The following is a 22,374-nucleotide window of genomic DNA, read 5'->3' as shown; positions in this document are numbered from 1 at the left end:
AAAATTAAAGTCAAATACAGACAAAAATTAAAAGTAAAAAAACGAAAAACAGTCGTTGTAGCCGTTATAACCAAAGTCAACCCGCTGAGACTTTTAATATGTTTAACTTCTTTATTGTTGACCTCAATAATGTGATATCTTAACAACGAGAATAGGCAATTAATGAAAATAGCAATATCATGAAACACATAATTTTTTGAAAACAATATATTTCTAAATCATCAAAACCATCAGCTATCAAATCAAATCATTGAATAGGTCCGTTCATTCTTTCAATGGAAGCTTTTGAGACTTGCCCTCATTCAAAATTTGTCATACCTTAAAAAAAGGAACCTCAAACGAAGACAAAAATTGAAAACAAATACATTTTTTGGCATAAAAACCGGCGCCGAATCCGTTAAAACAGTGAATTAAAGATAAAAATTAACTTTATACTATTGTGTTTTCCTTAAATGCTAAAAAGGTGATATCTTACCGATGATTAATAACACTGGGTAACCCAAAGACAAAAAAAAACAAAAGAATAAAAACAAAAAATACTTTTTTATAAAATTTATTATCAAAGTCATGAAAATTTATCGGCTCTAAAATAATTCGTCAGCTGTAATAACTAGTCTTTATTAAGACTTTTTATTAGACTGCACAAAAAAAACCAAACACAAAAGAAACAAAACCTCGAAAGTTTTTGCGAGAAAGCGTAGTTGAAGCCGTTCTAACCATATTTTTTGTCCTAAAGATTAAAAAAAAACTTTGTTGCCCGTTGCGCGAAAGCACTTCATTTATCGACAAAATTTGAAAAACATTTTTTTGTTTGCAAAAAATTGTTTTCGAAGCTATTAAAAGCATAATAATTTCACTAAAAAACAGATATCTCCAAATGCGCCTTCTTTTGCTGCTAATTTGGGATGTGTGACCTCTGATCAATTAGACTATATAACAAATAGACAACAAGAACAGAATATTACAAATTTTAACAAATTTTCAATTTCTTGCAAAATGTGTCTTCAAAGTCATGAAGAATATCAGCCAACAATTATAATCAGCAAATAGGCTCATTTGCTCCGCATAACAAAACATTGAAACCTCTTAATCTTCAGAAATTCCCATACAACAACAAGAAAAAGGCAATTAAAGACAAAGTGAAAAAAAAATGCTTTAAATACTTCTAGAAAATAGTGTCCAAATTGTTGAAATTAAAATCCATTCTTTGAAAATTATACTTCCAATTCTGCTTTAATTTTAAACATTAGTGATCTATCAACAGTTTGATAACAGTTTTCTATCAACAGAAAAAACCTGAATGATGGGCAAATTTTCAGAAAACATTTTTTTGCGAAACTAGTGGTATTGAAGTCAAAAACAATTTTCTGAAGCGTAAAGTCGCAATGGAGATTGAAATTTATTTATTTAGCAGATGCCTTCTCTTTGTGCTGAAACTAGGCTGCAAGTTGACCAAAATAGGGGATAATAGTGGCAAAGCGGTATCTTATTTGTTCGTTGGTTAGTCTCTATTTTGAAAGCAAATGATTTTAAAACTAACAACGATAATAAACTTTAAACTAAACACAAAAAAATTGAAAAACATTTTTTTTTGCGAAAAATCGGTTTCGAAGCTATTAAAACCAGAAATATTTCACTAAAAAATGGATATCTCCAAATGGCCTCCTTTTGCCGCTATTTGTGATATATGACCTGTGATTATTTAGACTATGTAACAAATAGACAAAAAGAACAGAATATCAAAAATTTTAAAAAATTTATTTGAGGTTCTTGAAAAAATTATCTTCAAAGTCATGAAGAATATCAGCTAACAATTAAAATCAGTAAAAACGCTCACGTGTTCCTCCATAGCAAAACATTGAAACTTCTTAATGTCCAGAAATTCTCATACAACTACAAGAAAAATGCAATTGAAACAGAGTGGAAAAATTCTTTTAAATTGCTTCAAGAAAATAGCGTCCAACGTGTTAAAACTAAAGTCCATTCCTTAAAAACTATGCTTCCAATTGAAGATTGAAAATTTGAATTTGGTAGCAGATATTTTCTCTTTGTGCTGAAATTAGGCTAAAAGTTGACCAAAATAGAGGAAAATTGTATCTAAGCTGAATTTTTTTGTCCATTGATTATTCTTTATTTTGAAAACAAATGATTTTCAAACTCAAAACGATGATAAGCTTTCGAATAAAAAACAGAAAATTACGCGACAGTTTTCATTGAAGCCACTTGGACCCGTCAATATTGAGCTTTGATGTGAATTGTTCTGTTCTGTAATGAGCACAAAAAAGGCAATAAGTTTTTTGAAAAAAAAGAACACAGTTCGAATTATTTTTGATTTTTAGAATTCAACCATCAGACCAAACTAGCCCGGTTATCAGAGTTTGTTGCGTAGTAAAATACAGTGATTCTCAGTGTAATAGATAATTTGAATAAGAGCTCAATAATCAGAGAAAAATGATGCTGTTTGTATATTTATCGCGTTATATTAGCTAAAAATTGGCAAAATTTCAAACCCAAAAGCCGACTCCTGAGAAGAATCAAATAGTGTCAGCATCAGCATTTTCTAGCTGTTCACTTCCGGAAAATTTAAGCAAAGTTTACTAAAATGGCTTATATCTTGCAATTTTGGACGAAAAGGGGATGAATTTTTTAATAAGTAGCAAAAATTTGAGCCGTGAATTAGATGAAAATTTTCATTGACACTCTTCTATCTTTAGAAAACAAACCGACAACATTTTGTAAATCAATTGATGCAAATTTTTGCAAATCTGACCCGAACATCATAAATACGTACAACAAGAATCTCGGAAAAAAAGAATTCAGGAACTGGTATACGATACCGTTGGCAAGACGATTGTAACAATCAGAAGTTGTTTTGAACTGAACTGAACTGACCAAAATATAATAAAAAATTCCAAAAAATGAGGACAAAAACAACAGCAATCCGTCTAACAAACCTTTAAAGCAGAACTAAAAAAAATTTTTTGTATTTCATATTCTACGCTGGACGGGCTTTTTAATGGTACCGATCACAGCTCTCTACGCTGAAGATATCGATCGCCGATCGGCCAAATTTGACTGAGCAAAAAAAACCCGGTTGAGTCTATAGTTCCTCCCCCCAATAAAGTGGGTCGGAACACCAGTGTCAAAAGTAATATTTTTGAATTTTGAAAATTGATGATTCTATTGCATTAAAGAAAAGTGGATTTTGATTAAATAACTTCTTCAGTAGTTTATTGCGCAGTTATCACAACGTTGAGAGGGGACAAACTAATGTAATTTGTGCAAACAATAAGCTTGGCATAGCTTGAAAAGACGCTCCTCTTGTTCAGCGTATACTTGGCTAGAGAAATGAAGCCTTGAGGAACAAGAGAGAACGTGAGAACGGGTTATAAGAGATGCCCTAGTCCGGGAGTTTAGGACCAATGTAATGGCTAACACGCTAGGTTTGCGAGTATGAGACTTTTGTTGGAAGCAGTGGTCCATTTCCACAATAGTTGCTCCTTCTTAGACCCCCTAACAACAAACCGTGATCCCAGGTTGCCGCAACTTCCGATCAGACAATCCCAGAAGTTTTTTTAAAATTTTATCAGACTCAATCGCATCAGATTTTTTTGTGCTTGAAGCGCGTTAAATTTTACCTCTAATCAAATTGAATTGTTTCTGAAACCCAGTTCTGCTAAGACCGACCGCTTTCTTTTATATAAGACAATTTTATTGCCAGTAATTGATTGAAAGCAATCTGATCATCATCGAATGAATTTAGTTGATTTATCTAATCAGATACTATTAATGAACTTTTTCGATTTCTCAGTCACCTTAATACTGTGAGAAAAAATCACAAATGTGTGCGGCAATGGATATGATGAGGAGTCATTTCTGCTGGGAATTTGAGTCGTACTGCAACTTAAAAGAGTCCAAGTAAATATGGTTGAATTCTGCTCCGCTAATTACAGGCTCAGTTGTACTAAAGGTACGTTTTTATCTTGTTTGCTTCAGGTTTTATTACCGAAGAAGTGAGTTTAAAGTGAATTATGCAGTGAATCAATGACTTTTCCAAATCAAGAACCCAGACCCTAAAAGAGACCTTTTGTTCCATCAATGTACGCAACTCCATTCGTAGAACTTTACTGTTAAGAATAGGAGAACACACACATCGACGTTTTTAATGTGGATCAATATTAACCCGGGTCGAGGTTTTTACCCAAAAATACCGGGGAAAAGAGTGTAAAGAGTGTAAAAATAAAAATCCCCCCCCCCTATTTCTCCGCTTAATTAAGGGTGGAATAGGGGTGAAACCTCGGCCCGGGAATTTTTTACCACGTTTACAGCGATATGTCAAACTAATCTATATTTGGCTTGAAAAAGTAGCAAGATCAAGGTTTTCAACCATCAAGAGAACATAATAATTCTATTTTGTTTCAAACAAGACGAAACTTAAAGAGTCAAGATTTTCAACGCTTTTACAAAAAGCAGTCTTTTCAGCAAACAACTGACACAGCGTAGTTTTACTGTGTCAAAATGACAGCCAGAGCTTTAGAAAAAAAAACATCATTTCGGAAAATCACGAGACCAAAATATCGTTTGCTTAAGGTTTTTTTTTAGCTCTTTAAACTTCCCTCTAAGGAATGCCGACAATTTGTTAAAATATAACTTGACGTCTGCTGGTCTAAATGAACCAAGCTGGACTTTAGCTTGGCTCGAATCTTCTGCTCGATTTTTCAACGACTCATAATAATGAAATATTAAAAATGGGTTGAGTTCTAGTGTAATCATGAGTCGAGCAACATTTTTGATGGGTCTTCTTTTCCGCTTTAAAAATCTTACGTGCAATTTACGTGCTCTCCATTTAGTGTAACATAGTCAGCATGTATGCTCCTGCATATTTTGTCATGCAGAAAAATTTCTAATCTATCAAAAGTTTGCATTGTTTTATTAAAAATCATTAATTCATAATTCTGGAAGGATAACGAATAAAAGCTGAATAACGCCATATTTTCATGGGAAGAAGACGTATACCTAGTGTCAGTCGTTAAACTAATGTCTCAATTCAGTCCAGCTGCAATATCTACTTTATGTTAAGATCCGCTGAAGTTTTCGTGTTGACAGTTTTCCGAAAGTTGGGCGGCAGTGGAGAAATGCTGTGATGTCTTGCTCCGTAGCTGAATTTTGCAAGACTCATGACAAAGCGATGCTCGATCGGTGAATTTTGCTCAGGTGCAATAAAAAATGCTACTTCTCGACCCATGAAAATATCATGCTCAATCCGAATTGACCATGAAAATACTTTTACCATTGAAATACTTTTGACCATGAAAATATTTTGGTCAATATTGCCCCCTCCTACTAGACGTTTTGAGTGTTTTTGTGATGGTTTTTTGTGAACATCAAGTTTTATTAAAGTTTCAAAGAACAAAAGAAGAACTTACCTGACGAACTTTGTTGCTGTGTCGATAAGTAAGGGCCACAAAACTAAACTCAATTCTAATTTTGTTTTGGCGCTGTCATTATCTTACTGACCTACCAATCATATGTCAGAAGTAAATTCTCCCACCAACAGAAACCTGATTCTAACATCCATCGAACTCCAACTAATAAACTCGATTGTATCTAGGCCATATATGATTCTCATGAAATGTTGATGAAAATAGAAAATCAACTCCGGGTTTTGGAGCTAAGATCTATTCCAATGTCAATCATGTAAAATATTTTTTAGCTAATCTAAATTTTCTCTGTATATTTTCGCATAGATAACTACTATAAATACGAGCTATTTTTTGTATATTTTCAGCTCAAAATTTAATTTAAAATTCAACTTATTGAATTTTTTGGCCCGTGTTAGCGACCACAACAATGGTGTCCAGACCAGCTACAGACAGACAAATTTTGTATCTACAGAATGCAGAATCAGCTACTGCGTGGATTATGTCTTTTATGGCGAAATGTCGGGCAGAGAAGAAAGAAGACAAGTTCAACAATGATGGTACTGTAGAAGACCTACAGGTAACCAATCTCTTTCTTAGTATGTGCGGTCAAGATGCAATTTTTAAACTTAGGAGCTTAATGAGTCCTAGCAATTTGATAGACACTCCGTATAAAGACATCAGATTGGCGATTCAAAATTATATTTCTCCTAAAGAGAGAGTAATAATGGCAGAAAGGGCTAAATTGCTGTCCGTAATACAAGGTGTAGGGGAGTCAGGCGACGATTTCCTAGCACTTCTTAGAGAAGAAGCACGCTATTGTGACTTCGAAAAACTGAAAACAGCGACTAACCCCGAAGAGGAGTTGGTAAAATAAAGTTTATCTCATGTTTGAGGGACGCTGAACCATAACTTAGACTAATAGACGGTATTAAAGCAAAACCAGCAATGTCGGTTACTGAAATGACCGAGAGCTTACAGTTCAGAAGTCAAGCAATGGCTTTTGCAAGTTCTTCATCAGGTAATAAGCCCTTTACGGTGAAAGAAGAAGTTGGGTTCAACTTCAAAAAGACCTTTCGAAAACCAAATGAAAAAATTACGGCTAATAGAAACAGCAACATGTGCACTAGGTGTGGAGGTAAGCCACACTCTAGTAGACCTTGGCCAGCGCTAAGTAAGAAATGCAACACCTGTGAAAAGGTGGGACACTTCTCAAAAATGTGTAGAAGCAAACCCCAACCAAATTCAGGTAAGTACAATAAACAGAATAACTTTTGCGAAGAAGAAATTATTTCCTCAGAGCAAGCATCTCCAGCATCGGAGATGGGAATGTTTTATAGTAAAGAACAAACCTTTAGCATGTCTGCGACATGAGAATATATCTCAATAAATAACTGCAACGTAAAAATGCACGTAGACACAGGTGCAGATAGCACAGTGATATCATCAAAAATATGGACTGAACTTGGTAAACCTCAGTTGGATAGTAAGATACGACATCTCAAAGCTTACAATGGTCATCAATTAACGCTTCTGGGATCACTTACTTGTGACGTTGAGTGGAAATGAAGCGGGCTCATTCAAAAACAACTAGCAGTTTTGCATTCTGATTAAGAATTTGGACTACTTGATAGAGACCTTATACCCAAGCACGGTGTGAACAACATCACAGCCGAGCACCTACCTGCTAAGAAGGGTTATAAAGCTCATGTGACGCTGATACCAGGAACACAGCCAATGTTCTGCAAAGCCAGAAAAATACCTCTACCTCTTCAAGACAAGGTCACAGAGAAGCCGAAACCAATGGTCAGACAGGGCATCCTTGAACCGGTACAGTTAGGAGGAGTCACTAATGCATCTACAGTTGTGTGACAGAGAAAGAAGAGTGAAGAACTAAGACTTTGCGTGGACTGGAAAGTGCATATCAATAGCATGGTCAAAGATGAGAACTACCCATTACCAAACATGGAGACGATCTTCCACAGCCTACATGGGGCCTCATACTTTGGCGAAATTGAACTCTCAGATGCCTACTATCAAATTAAACTTGACGATGAAGCAAAAGATATATGCACAATCAACACATCTCATGAACTGTTCAAGATGTGCCGACTACTTCAGGGATTGAAAAACTCTTCTTCAATATTCCAGAATTGCATCGAATCAAAACTGTAAGGAATCAAAGGTGCTGTGATCTTTCAAGACAAAGTGTTGGTGTATGGAGCTACCAAGGAGCAGTTCGACAACAGAATGCTAGCAGTCAAGAGTCGACTATGTGTGAAAAATTTTACTATTAATGAGAAAAAATCTAACTCAAAACCTGTCGATAGCGTTAGTTTTTTGGGATACTCCTAAATATGCTGAAAAAATAAAAAATGCAAAAGCACCAACTAACAACAAACAACTGGAATCGTTTGTTGCGCTAGATAATTATTACGGAAGAATGATTCCTGATTTTACAACAACAATGCTACCCTTAAATAACATGAGAAATAGCAATTTCTCATGGCGCCGAATGCAACAAAAAGCTTTTGAAGAAATAAAAAATTAATTATGTGCTAACCCACTTGTACAGCCTTATAGCTTACAAAAAAGCAACAATTACTACTGGCTCCTCTGGAAAAGCCGTTGGCGGGGTTCTTTCGCAAGAAGGACATCCAGTCATATATGTATAGAGAAAATTGACAGCGGAGCAAAACTACTCGAACATTGAGTGGGAAGCACTGGCAAATGTGTTTGTGGTCACAAGATTGAAACAATTCCTTCGTGGAAGACGATTTATCCTACAGACTGACCACAAACTACTCAAATATCTCTTTGCAGCAGACGAAGAGATCTCGAAGACAGCATCAGCGAGAATCACAAGATGAGCAATAGCTCTAACGGGTTTCGACTACGAGTTGAAGTACACACCAGGAGAGCAGATCCCCATGCAGGTGCTTTGAGCAGAATGGATTTTGACGAAGACTAATCGGACGACGATCGAGTGTGCTTCGCAATCAATAACATCTACTTCGCTCAGAGTGATCTGGTGACCCAATTAGATATGAAAACTGAACTTGGAACAAACAGACTCTTCCTGGACATAATGAAACGAATCAAAAGAAACGAATGCAATTACTATACACAATGGTATCATTTTCAGAGTTGTTGTCCTTTTCATGGACTGGGGTTATGTTAAGGGCCAAGGCAATATCTTAGTAATTGTTGACGCGGATTCTGGCTGGATAGAAGCTTTCCCTGCGTGAAATAGAACATCAGAAACAGTTAAAATATATCTTAGTCAAATCTTTGCAATATTCGGAATACCAAAAACTTTAGTATCTGATAATGGTCCTAGCTTGTAAGTGGTGACCTTAAACAGTGGTGTGAATCACTGGCAATTAAGAAAATGGAATCACCCGTCTATCATCCAAGAGCTAATGGACTAGCTGAATGAGCAGTTCAGACAGTGAAACGGGCATTTCAAGCGTGGAGTTCCAACCTTAATGTGTCATTTGGAACATTCCTGAAAAGGGCATTGATGACACATTGCAACACTTCAAAGACGAGGGGCAAAACTCCAACTGTTGGGATGCAGAGTGAGACTACCAGCAAAAGCAGATTTCGACTTGTGCGAACCTATTCTATTCAAGGCCAAAGAAAAGACAAAGACAGTTCCTGCTACCTTCATCATCAGGAAAAGCTTGAACACATCTTTCATACAGCCCTAAAACTCTGCACGTACTATTCTAGTGAGCGACAACCCAATTTCGAGTCTCGACGGGGACAATGTGAAAACTGTACCAGCAGTGGAGGAGACTATATCTCAATCAGAACCACAAATACAGAACACAGATGTGGTACCTTCATATCAAGATGAAGCTTCTCCAGCCACATCATCTGCAGAGCAACAACAACCCAAACCATCAGAGCATTCACGAACATCAACAAGAAATTGAAAACAACCCGACAGAATTGGAGAACCTATACCCACAAACTTGCTTATAAAAGGAGGAGGATGTGATGTTTTCAAAGAAACATCAAGAAACTTAGAAGTTTTATTAAAGTTTCAAAGAACGAAAGGAGAACTTAACCTGACAAACTTTGTTGCTGTGTCGATAAGTTATGGCCACAAAACTAAACTCAATTCTAATTTTGTTTTGGCGCTATCATTACCTTTTTGACCTATCAATCATATGTCAGAAGTAAATTCTCGTACCAACAGAAACCTGATTCTAACATCCACCGACCTCCAGTTAATGAACTCGATTGTATCTAGGCCATATATGATTCTCATGAAATGTTGATGAAAATAGAAAATCACCTCCGGGTTTCGGAGCTAAGATCTATTCACATTTCAATCAGGTAAAATATTTTTTAGCTAATATAAATTTTCTCTGTATACTTTCGCATAGATAACTACTATAAATACGAGCTTTTTTTATACATTTTCAGTTCAAAATTTAATTTAAAATTCAACTTAATGAATTTTTTGACGCGTGTTATCGACCACGACGGTTTTCTTAACTCGAGGTCTAAAGGCGTCTGAAATGAAGTCTCATGCACATACAGGGGATAGAAAAAGTAAACTAACTTTACTATAATATACATTAATTGAATAAATATAGTTTTTGTTGAATTTTATTTCTATAGTCAGCATTACAGGTATTTTTTTGTCATATTGTTATTTGGACTGAACTTCGTAAGGACAAAGTTGGGTTCGAAATTCACATCAGACTAACTCGAGCACACTAGTCATGCCTCCTGCATTTTAAATAAATCTGGTCAAGAGCCAGATGTTCCAGTAATGGATCAATGGGACACGATCCGCGGGTATGAAACGACCGTGTTTGAACAATATTGGGTATAAAAAGGTGTTGTATCAACTTTAATGGTCGGAGTTGACCACGAGTTGATAAATGCGCTCAACAATGTTCAACCATATTCAGAGGGAAACAGAAAAGAACTATGTTTGGAAAAATTACGAGAACCACTTAGTCCATTCAGTGCTCAACAAAATTGTTCTCGTCAATGCCAAATATGTGGTTAAACCTAAAGTTTTAAACGATCATTCGAAGAAGATATTCTCGCTGATCAAATCAAACCAAACCATGCCAAGACTACTAATAAGTTAAGACCACAAAAATAGTCTTAAATTACACCTGATCAAACCTGCGACTTAAATCATTGAGCTGAGATCAGACATTACCAGGCTGCAGTCACCTCTGATCAGTCATGTCCAGAGTGAAGTAATCACTGATCAGATATCACCAGATTGAAATAAAGGGCTGATCAGTCATTGTTTCAGGTATTCTGGACTGAATGCGAGTGAGAGCTATGAGGTGAATGTGAGTGTGTCAACCTACTTGGAGTGTAATGTGACTGTAGGTGCTACCACACTTGAGCTGAGAGAGCTGTGGAGCGACTCAAGTTATGAGATAGCTCTAACGATCCCCCCATGTAAGATGAGATGCATGGCAGATGGTTGTCTATATATTTTTTAAAACCGCATCTCAGAACGACCCATAGGAGTCAATGATGTTAGTAACTAAATAGATGTAAGCGAGAAAATATCTTTACTTGAATTGCAATCGTACGACGATTGTTCAATATCTTTATTTTGACCTGCAATCATGCGACAATGATTGAATATCTTAATCTCATTTAAAACCGTGCGACGATGGTATCGAGTAAAGAAAAGAGAACAAGCAAATGAGCAACGCTCTATTCGAATAAAACTATAGCTTCACGCGAGAAAACATTAAATACGCTTGTTCCTATTTACGTACAAAGCTCGGAAAAAGTGCAAACAACATAATTTCGAGTAAACCTAATCATAAGACCTATCAAATAAGACATGATTCGGCTCACTAATTTTCGGGTTTTTGGATTCATTGATACAAAATGGTTACTGGCATTGAACCAATTCGTTATCAGACAAAATACCGGCCAAAAGAGTATCAAAAATTGCCGTCTAAAAAACCACTTGGAGATATGTTCGCCGTGATCTTAATACGTTTAATGCTAAGACGTTGTTCTTATACGTTGCTATCTTCGATGAGTAAATATGTTGCTATGATCATTGTTAATGCTTACGTTGTGCGATTGCACATTACTTATTTCTTATGTCGTTTATGATGAATTGAAACCTTATCGGTAGACTGTTTTACTTCTCTCAGCTACATTTTGGTGCCGCGACCCGGGAAGCATATTAGGCCTCCAATAATCTCACAATCATCGTCATCTACTTGTTCAGAATTGCACACCCCTCGTTAAAAAAAAACAAGCTCGATATGTTATTATTGTCTACATTACAATAGATGTACTTCCAATTACCATGCATTGCATCCCTTTATAACTTGCAGTAGTACAGATATCTTTCATGTGATTGCGGAAGTCAGAAGATATTTCATAGTTGCTGCAACCAGTCATGTCACTGGAAGTTGTTCAGTATTTTGTCATTGTGGAGCGGTGTGTCGAGATTGAAGCTGTGATATAAGGCACGTGATATTGGTGATCATCTGCACGTATCCGAAGCCCGTTGCGGATAAATTTGAAGCTGCCCATCAAACGTCTACTACTCTACTACGGAAAGAAAACAACAGCAGCTGATTCTGGTTGATGCAAGAGCTAGTTTGAGGCAGTTACTCGACGGACTGGAGCGCATGTGAGTAGGACAGTAAAATGAGCAGGGTCAAAGGCTACACAGTTTTGTGAATCATCCGCAATGCAGGTGCCGTGCAAATTTCCCCTTTGCTGACAGCGCTTCCCTCACACAGATTTCAAAGGAAGAGAGAAAAACTGTAAGAAGAAACTAAACCTTTGAAAATCTTCCGTATATTAGTTATCAAAATTTAGACGGCAAAACCCAACCCAGATTTTGCGTTAGGGTCTAAAGTGGTAACAAATAAAAGAACACAATTGTTTACTGAGATAGATTTACATAATTGGTCACCATTAACCCCCACAAATATAATCTTCAGACAAAAACATCGATTTTGAAAATTTTTGGTTGAAAGTTGGGAATTTCAACCAAATTGGTCAATTATGGTTATATAGCAAAAATTTAACCTCAGATATGAGAAAAAATGTGATAACATAATGCTAAATTGTTCAATTTTGGAAATTTCTGGTCAATTTTGATGCAATTCTGAAAACTTAAGAAAATCAATACCGAATATTGATAAACCGTATCATCGAGCTTAAACCGTCCAGTTCACTGGATTACCGTTCCGTAATCAAGAATTTGCAAAAAAATTTGACCAAAACTTGAAAAAATTTGACAAAAGCATAAAATTTTGACAAATTCGTCAAAATTATGATTTTTCAACAAGAAGGATCGTTAATTGAGTGATACTCAATACGGAGAAAAGGTTGTGAAAATTTTAACAACCTCCGGCCTACAAAAAAATTGATCGAATCCATATATTTTTTCTCGTCGCTCTCTTATGTACCGTTCCGTCCGTGTCCCTTTCGCCCTTTAACTTTCCAATTCTCCTTGTTCCGTTTCTTTTTCAATAACGTCGCTCTCCCAAAACTTCACTTTCCGTTTTCTTTGCTACTTTTCCGATTTTCGATGTAGTATGTCATATGTGATGAAGTATGTTGTTGTTTTTGCTGTAGTATGTTGAGTATGCTAGTATGCTGGCTTGTTGTTTAGGTCTTATAGCTTTCTAGGGTGTGACTTAAGTTTATTCTCGAGTTACGGCTGGATTGTCTTTTGACTTTTCAACTTTACTAATTTACTAGCCTTCCTGTTGTAGTATTTTGATTTTTGCTGCTGTATGTTTGCGTGTAACTGTATGATTGTTAGTTGGTTAAGGTTCTTGCCTTTTAGGGTGTGACTTAAGTTTATTCTGGAGTTACGGCTAGATTGTTTCTTAACTTTTCCAGCTTACATAGACTACAAAAGCGCTGCCTATTACTTAACTTTTGCTGTAGTTTGTTTAATATTGTTGGTATGCTGATCGGTTGGTTAGGTTTGAAAATTGCTAGGGTGTGACTTAAGTTTATTCTGGAGTTACGGCTAGTAAATTACAAGCTCTTTTCATCCATTTAGCATACTACTGCTTTGCCGTAATTTAGTTCATTATTTGTTTATAATAAGACCCATAATGACTTGTGCTAGTTTGTCTCTTGCAGTAGCATCTCTCCTCCCCCCTAGGGTGTGACTTAAGTTTGTTCTGGAGTTACGGCTAGTTTGTTTGGTTGAGTTTGCTGCTGGGGTCTGCTAGCAAAGTGTTTCCCGACCTCCCCGCTCGCTGCTTAATCGTCTCCCGCCCGTTCCGTCCCACCTTTCCGCTTCGTTGCGCGCTACTCGCTCAACGCCTCCGATTTGCCCGTCTCGTTTCTTCGTGCGTCGCTCGTTCAGCGTTTCCGTCGCGTCCGTTGCGTCGCCCGTTTCCTACCCGCGTTTTCGCCCGTTCCGTTCCGTTTCCCGTTTCGTTGTGCCCCGTTCACTTGTCCTTCCCGCCCCGTCCGCTTCGTTTCCCATTTCGTCGTGCTTCATCCACCCGGACATCCTTCGCGGGTTGCCGGTCTTTCTGAGTCTCAAGTTGCTTTCAAGCACGTTAGACGTCGTCTCCACTTTGTTACTCACTTCCGCCGAGTAATTCATTACTCGGTAGCTTCTTTTCTGCTCTTCGACGTCTTGATTATCAAGCCGTCGTCATTTGGGTTCGGTATAACCCGCATTCCACGTGTTTGGCTGAAAGTTACTCTACATTGATAAACTTGCCATTTCAATATCATGGCCGAACAGCAAGAAAAATTGAAAAAGCTCTTTAATGCAAGATCTAATCTGGAATCTGAGTTATGTAACATCCATAAGGACATCACAGATGCCATCGATCGTCAAGATAGGAGGGTTAAACTTGAACGCTTGGTTTCTAAGTTGAAGGATGTCTTCAGTAAACTGGTGCAGAAGAATGAAGAACTATTTGATTTGGCCAGTAAAGCGGAGAAACCAGATTCAATTTACCCTGTCCTTGAGCAATGGTTGGATGATGTAACTAAGAACAATGATAAATTCTTGCTCGCGGCTAGAAGATATATTGACACAGTTGATGACCAAGACACCGTACGTGAGGGTGTTAACACTCAAGGCCAGTCTAGGGGAAATTCACGCCGAACAACATCATCAATGTCTAGCCAGCGTAAACATGACTTTCTCATGGCAAAACTAAAACGCGAAGAGGCCGAGAAACAAGAATAAGCTGCCATGCGCCTCGCTAAACAAAAACACGAAATTGCCATGAGAAAAATGGAGCTTGAAATACAAATGGAACAGATGGCACTTCAAGAATTGGAGGAAGACCACCGCCAGCGTGTTGCAGCAGCTAAATTAGATGAAGCTGATTTGATGGATAATCATTCATTGTTTAGTCACCACTCAAGTGAACTGACTTTGTTTAAAGATAGGGGATCAGATAGAAGTCAGGGACTTGTTCAGGATTGGGTAAATTCGTTTCCAGCAGGTAATTCAAGTGAGTTAAACTTTTCTCGTCCTGGTTCAGCAACCGCCGACCCTCCTGTTAAAGATACTTCCCCTAGTAATCCTCCAGAAAACCCAAGTAATGTTGCCGATAACTTACATCATCTTGAAATGCTTTCTCAGTACACACGGCCAGGAGTTGCAATTTCTGTTGCTCAGCAAGAAGCGTTGTATCGGGAATACCTCCAGGCTCAACTGCAGCAACCACTCACTGATCAAAGAGTCGAGCAGGCACATAGTCCCTCAGGCAGTGGTAAAGTGAACCAAGTGTACCAAGTACCAGTCGACGTACAAAATGTCGCACTCCCACCACCTCAACCACCTATGCAACCTCCCCGGCCACCAACACCCGTTATGGCACCAACGAACTCCATTTTCGTACCTGATTTTTCAAAAAACCCACAGGTAAATCAGTTCTTGGGTCCGAAGAGCTCCAGCGTGCCTTGTCAATTACATATGTCGATGCCTCATGTTCCGCAACAACAGAACACACCTCAAAGTAATATTCCACACCAAACACAAGTCCCTATTGCCCATTCCTCGCAAAATGTACCTCCACTTCTAAACCCACTCGTGAACCCGCCTCCTGTATTCCCGCCTCAACAATTATATAATCCTCAGCCTCCCATGGTTCCGTCGCCCATTCCAGCGAGCGCAACAGCATACTTACACGTCCCCAACATTCCACAACAAAACATTGTCCATTCACCTCAAACCCGCCTGGTACCGTGTCCTACAGAACAAAGACCTCCCCAGAACTGTAACCTTGATCTAAACTTGTGGAGTTTTCCTCAGAATAAACCCCCAAACGTAAACCAGGCGACAAATAATGCTACCGTCTATAAAAATGTTCAACCGTACCTACACCCAAGCACAGCTAACCCCACTATCAGCCATCCCATCTTGCAAATGAGTGCACAACATAATCCAAATAGCAACTACGCAGCAACTTGTAGCATCCCTGTTAACTCCTTTAGTACAACTACTAACATAGCGCCACCTTTTGTAACGCCGGTTATAAAGCCCACATATGGGCATACTGCCCCGATACCATTGTGCTGGGGTGGCCCACCGCATCCCACGCCTCCAGCACCAACATCTGAAAATGCAAGTTTGATTAAAGCATTAACTGACGCCCTAACTAGCAAGAGGAATGACCCTCTACCCGAATGGAAGTTGTCCCAATACAATGGGGATCCTCTACAGTGGCACGAATGGTATGGTCAGTTTAAAAGCGCAATCGACTCTCAGTCCTTAACTGATGATGTAAAATTGACATACCTTAAGACCCTCGTTACAGGTAAAGCTAAAACAGCTATAGCTGAGTTCGCCTACTGCGGCGCAATGTACAAAGACGCACTGAAGACCTTAGAACGTAAATTTGGCCAACCACAGGCGGTCGTAAGTGCACATTTGGACAAACTCAACAGCTTTCCACCACTGAAGATGCACAATAGCGATAACATCATTAACTACTCGGGGTGCATTTCAAGTCTTGTCGGGGTATTTAAATCGCTGTCATATGATTCGGACTTAAAGAGTGCTGCGCTTCTCAACACTGCCGTACAGAAGCTACCACCCAATATGAAGGAGTCATGGTCACTCTTCACGGTCAAAAAGCGTTGGGTGAAACCTACTCTTCTTGATTTCAACGATTGGTTAAAAGAGAAGGCCGAAGCGCACGATTTAATGAAGAATACCGCAACTAAAGCAAGGACTGAGGATACCAACAACTCAGTAACAAGATCAAAAGTTGCTTCAAAGGCATTTGCTGCAAATACGCAACAGAAGAGTAACCCTAAGCCGCAACAGAGATCTCCGTCAACATCAATCTCTAGTTGCATTGTATGCAAAGGCAGCCACCGGTTGTGGGAATGCCGTGTCTTTAAGGAAAAGACCCCCACGCAGAGAGACAAGGTCGTGGCTGAGGCAAAGCTCTGTTTCTCTTGTTTGCGTGATAAACACATGTTTAGGCAATGCCCAAGTCCCCGTAAATGTAGGAAAGATGGTTGCAACAGCTCCCATAACACCTTACTTCATGGAGCTGAAAGGGTTTTTCCAGCTAAACCCTCAACAAACAAGAACATCGATACTTCGAAGTCGAACGCAGGTACAAGTAGGCCATCTACGGGTCAACAGCAACCAAGCAAAACAACCACTTTGTCTTCCGTGACGGATGTTAAAGGCCTCCTTCAGGTCACGGAACTGAAACTTACTAATTCTTCTGGCACTAGTACTACGGCGTTGGTTTTATGCGATACCGCTTGCAGTAACTCTTGGGTGTCCGATAGTCTCGCAGCTAGACTCGGTTTGCAGGGTACCGCATTAAAACTGACCGTCAAGGGTATAAACACGGAAGAACTCATAGACACAAAGGTGGTTCAATTGACTGTGACACCTCACAAAAATCAAGACTTCGAAGCATTTACTGTACGTCCCTACGTGAGGGAAACATTAAACGTAGGTTCCGACATCATTGACGTGAAGTCTATGCAAGAAACGTACCCACATTTGGCAGTTCTAGATCCAGTAAGATATAGCTATGGAGAAATTGAGATGATACTTGGACAGGATGTCTACCATGCCATCCGCCCGTTAGAGTATTTTTCAGCCGACGAAAAGTGCTCACCATTCGCTGTCCGCTTGCCCATAGGTTGGGTTTTAAGTGGCCCACTCCCGTCAAGTTCAAGTTTAGTCTCCACGTGTTTCAAAGCCAATATTGAACAGGATTTTGAATTAGCTTGTCAGGTTAAATCTTGGTATGATATGGAATCGTACGGCGCGTTCAAGCAAGTTGACCCAAGATCCGCAGCGGATGCTCGCGCGCAGGAAATACTTGAAACAACAACTTTCCATAACGGCCAAAGATACGATGTCGGTATGTTATGGGCTGATGACAACATCCAGCTCCCGAATAACTACTTTTCGTCACTGGTACAGCTCAAGTCTCTCGAAAAGCGGCTCTCGAGAGATACATCATTGAAAGAAACTTATGCTAATACCATCCGTGAAGACTTGGAAAAAGGTTACTTGAAAACAGTCCCTGATGCTCACAAGGTAGAGCAGCGGTCGGATAGAGAGTGGTACCTACCACATCATCCCGTGATCAATCCGAACAAACCGGGGAAAGTGCGCAGGGTATTAAATGGTGCAGCAAAGTTCCACGGTACTTCTTTGAATAAATCTTTGCTCACTGGCCCCGACCTGCTCCAAAACCTAATCCACGTACTACTTAGGTTCCGTCAACATAAATTCGCCGTGTCCGCAGATATTGAGGGTATGTTCCTCCAAGTGGGTGTCCCTGACTGTGACCAGCCATCACTGCGTTTTTTGTGGCGGGAGGACCCCACAACAAATGTTGTAGTGTATCAATACACGCGCCATATATTTGGGGCTAAAGACTCGCCCACATGCGCTAACTATGCACTGCAACGCACGGCCCGAGACAGTGTTATTCAGTACCCGGAAGCAACCAAAGCCGTCCTAGAAAACTTCTACATGGACGATTACTTGGATTCGGTGGAGTCACCTGAGAGGGCTCTCAAAAGATCGAAGGAGTTGGTGCAACTTCTCCATCTAGGTGGGTTCAAGCTTACTAAGTTTGTAAGCAATGTACCAAATCTGGCTGATCGAATTGATGGGTCATCTCAGTCCACCGAACCAAAAGTAATTGCCTCATCTAAGGAGGAATCTTCGCACGTGCTTGGGTTGAAATGGGATCACAACAATGATACTCTAGTTGTGAGTCGGGGTACCTCCAGTACAGTAACTAAGTCTTTAACACAACGCTTGGTATTGAGCCTAGTGTCTAAGGTGTTCGATCCCATCGGCCTGGTGGCACCATTTACTGTTGGTGCCCGATTGTTACTAAAGGACATCTGGCGTGTCAGCGGGCAGCACTGGGATGAAGAATTACCAAAAGACACTGTTGAAAGGTTCCTCGAATGGAGTGTAGAACTACCCAAGCTTGCAGCAATCACTATACCAAGGAGCTACTTTTCCGGAAACTTTGAATACCTGGAACTACACATGTTTGGCGATAGTTCACAAGAAGTTTTCAGTGCCGTTGCATTTCTCCGAGCTCGAGTAACTACTTCGAGTGGGCCCCAAACGGAGCTTGCGTTTGTCCTGGGTAAAGCTCGCGTAGCACCTATGAAGGTCATGACTGTTCCAAAGCTGGAATTACAGGCAGCGCTACTGGCCGCTCGATTGAAACAAGATATATGTCGAGCTCTCACAGTAAAAGTCAACAGGATTTTCATGTGGACCGACAGCACTACTGTCTTGCAATGGCTTAACTCTGCAACCAAGCACCCAATATTTATTGCAAACCGTGTTTGCGAGATTTTAGAACACACTAGCGTTGACGAATGGAACCACGTTGCCTCAAGCGATAATCCAGCAGATGCCGGTACTCCTGGTATGTCCGCTGAGGTTTTGCAATCAAGTAGCTGGGTGAGGGGTCCAGATTTCTTAAGAACCAAGGAATTCCCGTTCGAACCAAGCATCGAAGTAGTTAAAAACATCAAACTTGGTGTGGTAACTAAGGAAACTGACGAAACCAATACATCATTGGCCGTATCTGTAACCAAGTCAACTAAGGAACCGCGCCCGCAACTAATTCCCTTCGATAAGTACAGTTCTTATCAGAAGTTGCTACGGATAACAGCGTACGCACTCCGCTTGTTACCTTCTCACGAATGTTACCGTAATGCCGATGGTAGCATCATAGACCCCACGGAGCTTGACGAAGCCGAGCGTCATCTCCAGTATCTTGTGCAAGGGGAGTCATTCAATGCAGAGAGAAAAATTCTCCTCGAAAACAAACCCGTTAAACGGAGTAGCCGCATTGCTCCGTTATCTCCCTTCATTGGGCCAAATCGTCTAATCCGATCGGCCGGCCGCATCAAACGGTTGGTCGAAGTTGACTTTGATGTAAAACATCCTATCGTTCTTGACGCACGCCATGCATTTGTAAAATTGTTCCTCAGGCACACCCACGTTAAACATCATCATCATCAGGGTATTGACTACCTGAGGGCTAAAATGGAAGAACGTTATACCATCCTTAAGTTACGATCCTCACTGCGTTCAATTAAATCCAACTGCGTCACGTGCAGAATGTTCCGCGCTGCCACTATTCAACCCATTATGGCTGACCTCACAGTAGAAAGACTTGCATACCAGTCCCCTCCCTTCACGAACACCGGGGTCGACTACTTCGGCCCGTTTTACGTTACTGTACGTAGGACTACCGAGAAGAGGTGGGGTTTCCTCTTCACATGCTTAACTACTCGTGCCGTTCATGTTGAAATCGTTCCATCCATGGACGCCAGTTCGTGTGTAATGGGAGTGGAGCGGTTCGTCTCCCGTCGGGGTACACCAGCCATTATTTGGTCAGACAATGGCACTAACTTTGTTGGCGCGGAAAAAGAACTACGCGAGAACATCGAAAAGTGGAACACCATCAACATCGCTGTGGAACTTGCCCACAAAGGCATCAAGTGGAGGTTCAACCCGCCCAGTGCGCCACACCAGGGTGGCATCTGGGAGAGGCTAGTACGTAGTTTCAAGCGCGTACTTTACACAATCCTTGGAACACGCCGCCTCACAGATGAGGTTTTAAGTACCACTTTCTGTCTGGTCGAACATGCACTTAATTCACGTCCGCTAACGCCCGTAAGCGCCGACCCGTCCGACCTAGGCGCATTAACACCTAATCACTCTCTCCTCGGTAACCAAGCACGTAGTTTTCCTTCCATCATCTGTGTAGATGAGTTTGATCACCGTAAGCGTTACGCCCGCGCGCAGTCTTACGCTAACGCTATTTGGTCTCGTTGGATCAAAGAGTACGTACCGGCGCTGAACCGACGTTCCAAGTGGCAGACGCCTGCCGAGCATCACCTTAAGACCGGTGATTTGGTTTGGGTAGTTGAAGAGACCAACCCAAGGGGTTACTACCCCACTTCTCGGATCACTGAACTTCGTTACGGTTCCGACAGCGTCGCACGCTCCGCCGTATTGCTCACGTCCTCCGGAAAGCTCGTTCGCCCGCTTGTAAAATTAGTACCAATTCTCCCAGCATCTTCTTCTGGGCCGGAGGATGTTAGTAACTAAATAGATGTAAGCGAGAAAATATCTTTACTTGAATTGCAATCGTACGACGATTGTTCAATATCTTTTTTTTTTGACCTGCAATCATGCGACAATGATTGAATATCTTAATCTCATTTAAAACCGTGCGACGATGGTATCGAGTAAAGAAAAGAGAACAAGCAAATGAGCAACGCTCTATTCGAATAAAACTATAGCTTCACGCGAGAAAACATTAAATACGCTTGTTCCTATTTACGTACAAAGCTCGGAAAAAGTGCAAACAACATAATTTCGAGTAAACCTAATCATAAGACCTATCAAATAAGACATGATTCGGCTCAGTAATTTTCGGGTTTTTGGATTCATTGATACAAAATGGTTACTGGCATTGAACCAATTCGTTATCAGACAAAATACCGGCCAAAAGAGTATCAAAAATTGCCGTCTAAAAAACCACTTGGAGATATGTTCGCCGTGATCTTAATACGTTTAATGCTAAGACGTTGTTCTTATACGTTGCTATCTTCGATGAGTAAATATTGTTGCTATGATCATTGTTAATGCTTACGTTGTGCGATTGCACATTACTTATTTCTTTTGTCGTTTATAATGAATTGAAACCTTATCGGTAGACTGTTTTACTTCTCTCAGCTACAAATGATGTCCTTTCTGAACGCATATGAAGTTCTAGAAAGTGAATAATTTCAAACAAAGAGGCTCGGTAATGTGCGTCCGCTCATAATGTTCAGACCCCGTTCAACCACTTTTTTGACTTAATTCTCCACAAGACGACTAAGAGATGCAAAACTTCCAAATAATCACTGATCGATAAATTAAACAGAAAATTTATGAGAACTCGTATTAGCAACGCCGAAAAACAATTATTTAGGCAATAAAACAGCAATTAAAACTACATAAATAATCTGAAAAAAATGGTACCTCTCTCTTTAATGAGACTACGATTAAAGATTGAAAAAAGGTTGAAATTGGCGAATCTCAAAAAAGACACTTTTCTAAATCAAGTTTTTAAATCCGTAAGACATAAAAGCCGTTTTTGAACGGAAGTTTCTGAACTGAAAAATTCTAAATAGATTAACCTGTTACTGTTTAAGAGCCAATTAAATATGTCATTTGTGAAACTAGGTCAAAAGACTACACATTGATAACTAATCCAGGTAAAACTCAAAATTTCGCGAACATCTTTAAGCGAACAGAGTTGAAGCCAAAAAAACCATACGCTTTACGCTGATTTTAATTAATATGTATTGGACTTCCTGTTGCCTGTAAATTTGATTTCTCAATAATTAAGGTTTGATCTGATATTATGCTGGTCTGTAACTAACTTAAAGAACAAGAAAGCCAAAATATTTCAAAAAAAAACAG

At 39.7% G+C, this 22,374-nt stretch overlaps 1 protein-coding gene across 1 annotated transcript in view; it reads left to right on the top strand.

The window, feature by feature from the left end:
- The window catches only part of LOC142344851 (fibronectin-like), a 110,886-nt gene that overhangs the window by 49,425 nt on the left and 39,087 nt on the right, over window positions 1–22,374 (top strand). The window contains exon 8 of the mRNA XM_075396873.1: window positions 10,711–10,862. Coding sequence (XP_075252988.1) covers window positions 10,711–10,862 — 152 coding nt within the window. The remainder of the gene's footprint in view (window positions 1–10,710; window positions 10,863–22,374) is intronic.

This window comes from Convolutriloba macropyga, chromosome 8 (assembly GCF_964194025.1).
Source record: "Convolutriloba macropyga chromosome 8, txConMacr16.3, whole genome shotgun sequence".
NCBI lineage: Eukaryota > Metazoa > Xenacoelomorpha > Acoela > Convolutidae > Convolutriloba > Convolutriloba macropyga.
The sequence above is the reverse complement of the archived record's forward strand: the minus strand, read 5'-3'. Positions and strand labels throughout refer to the sequence as shown.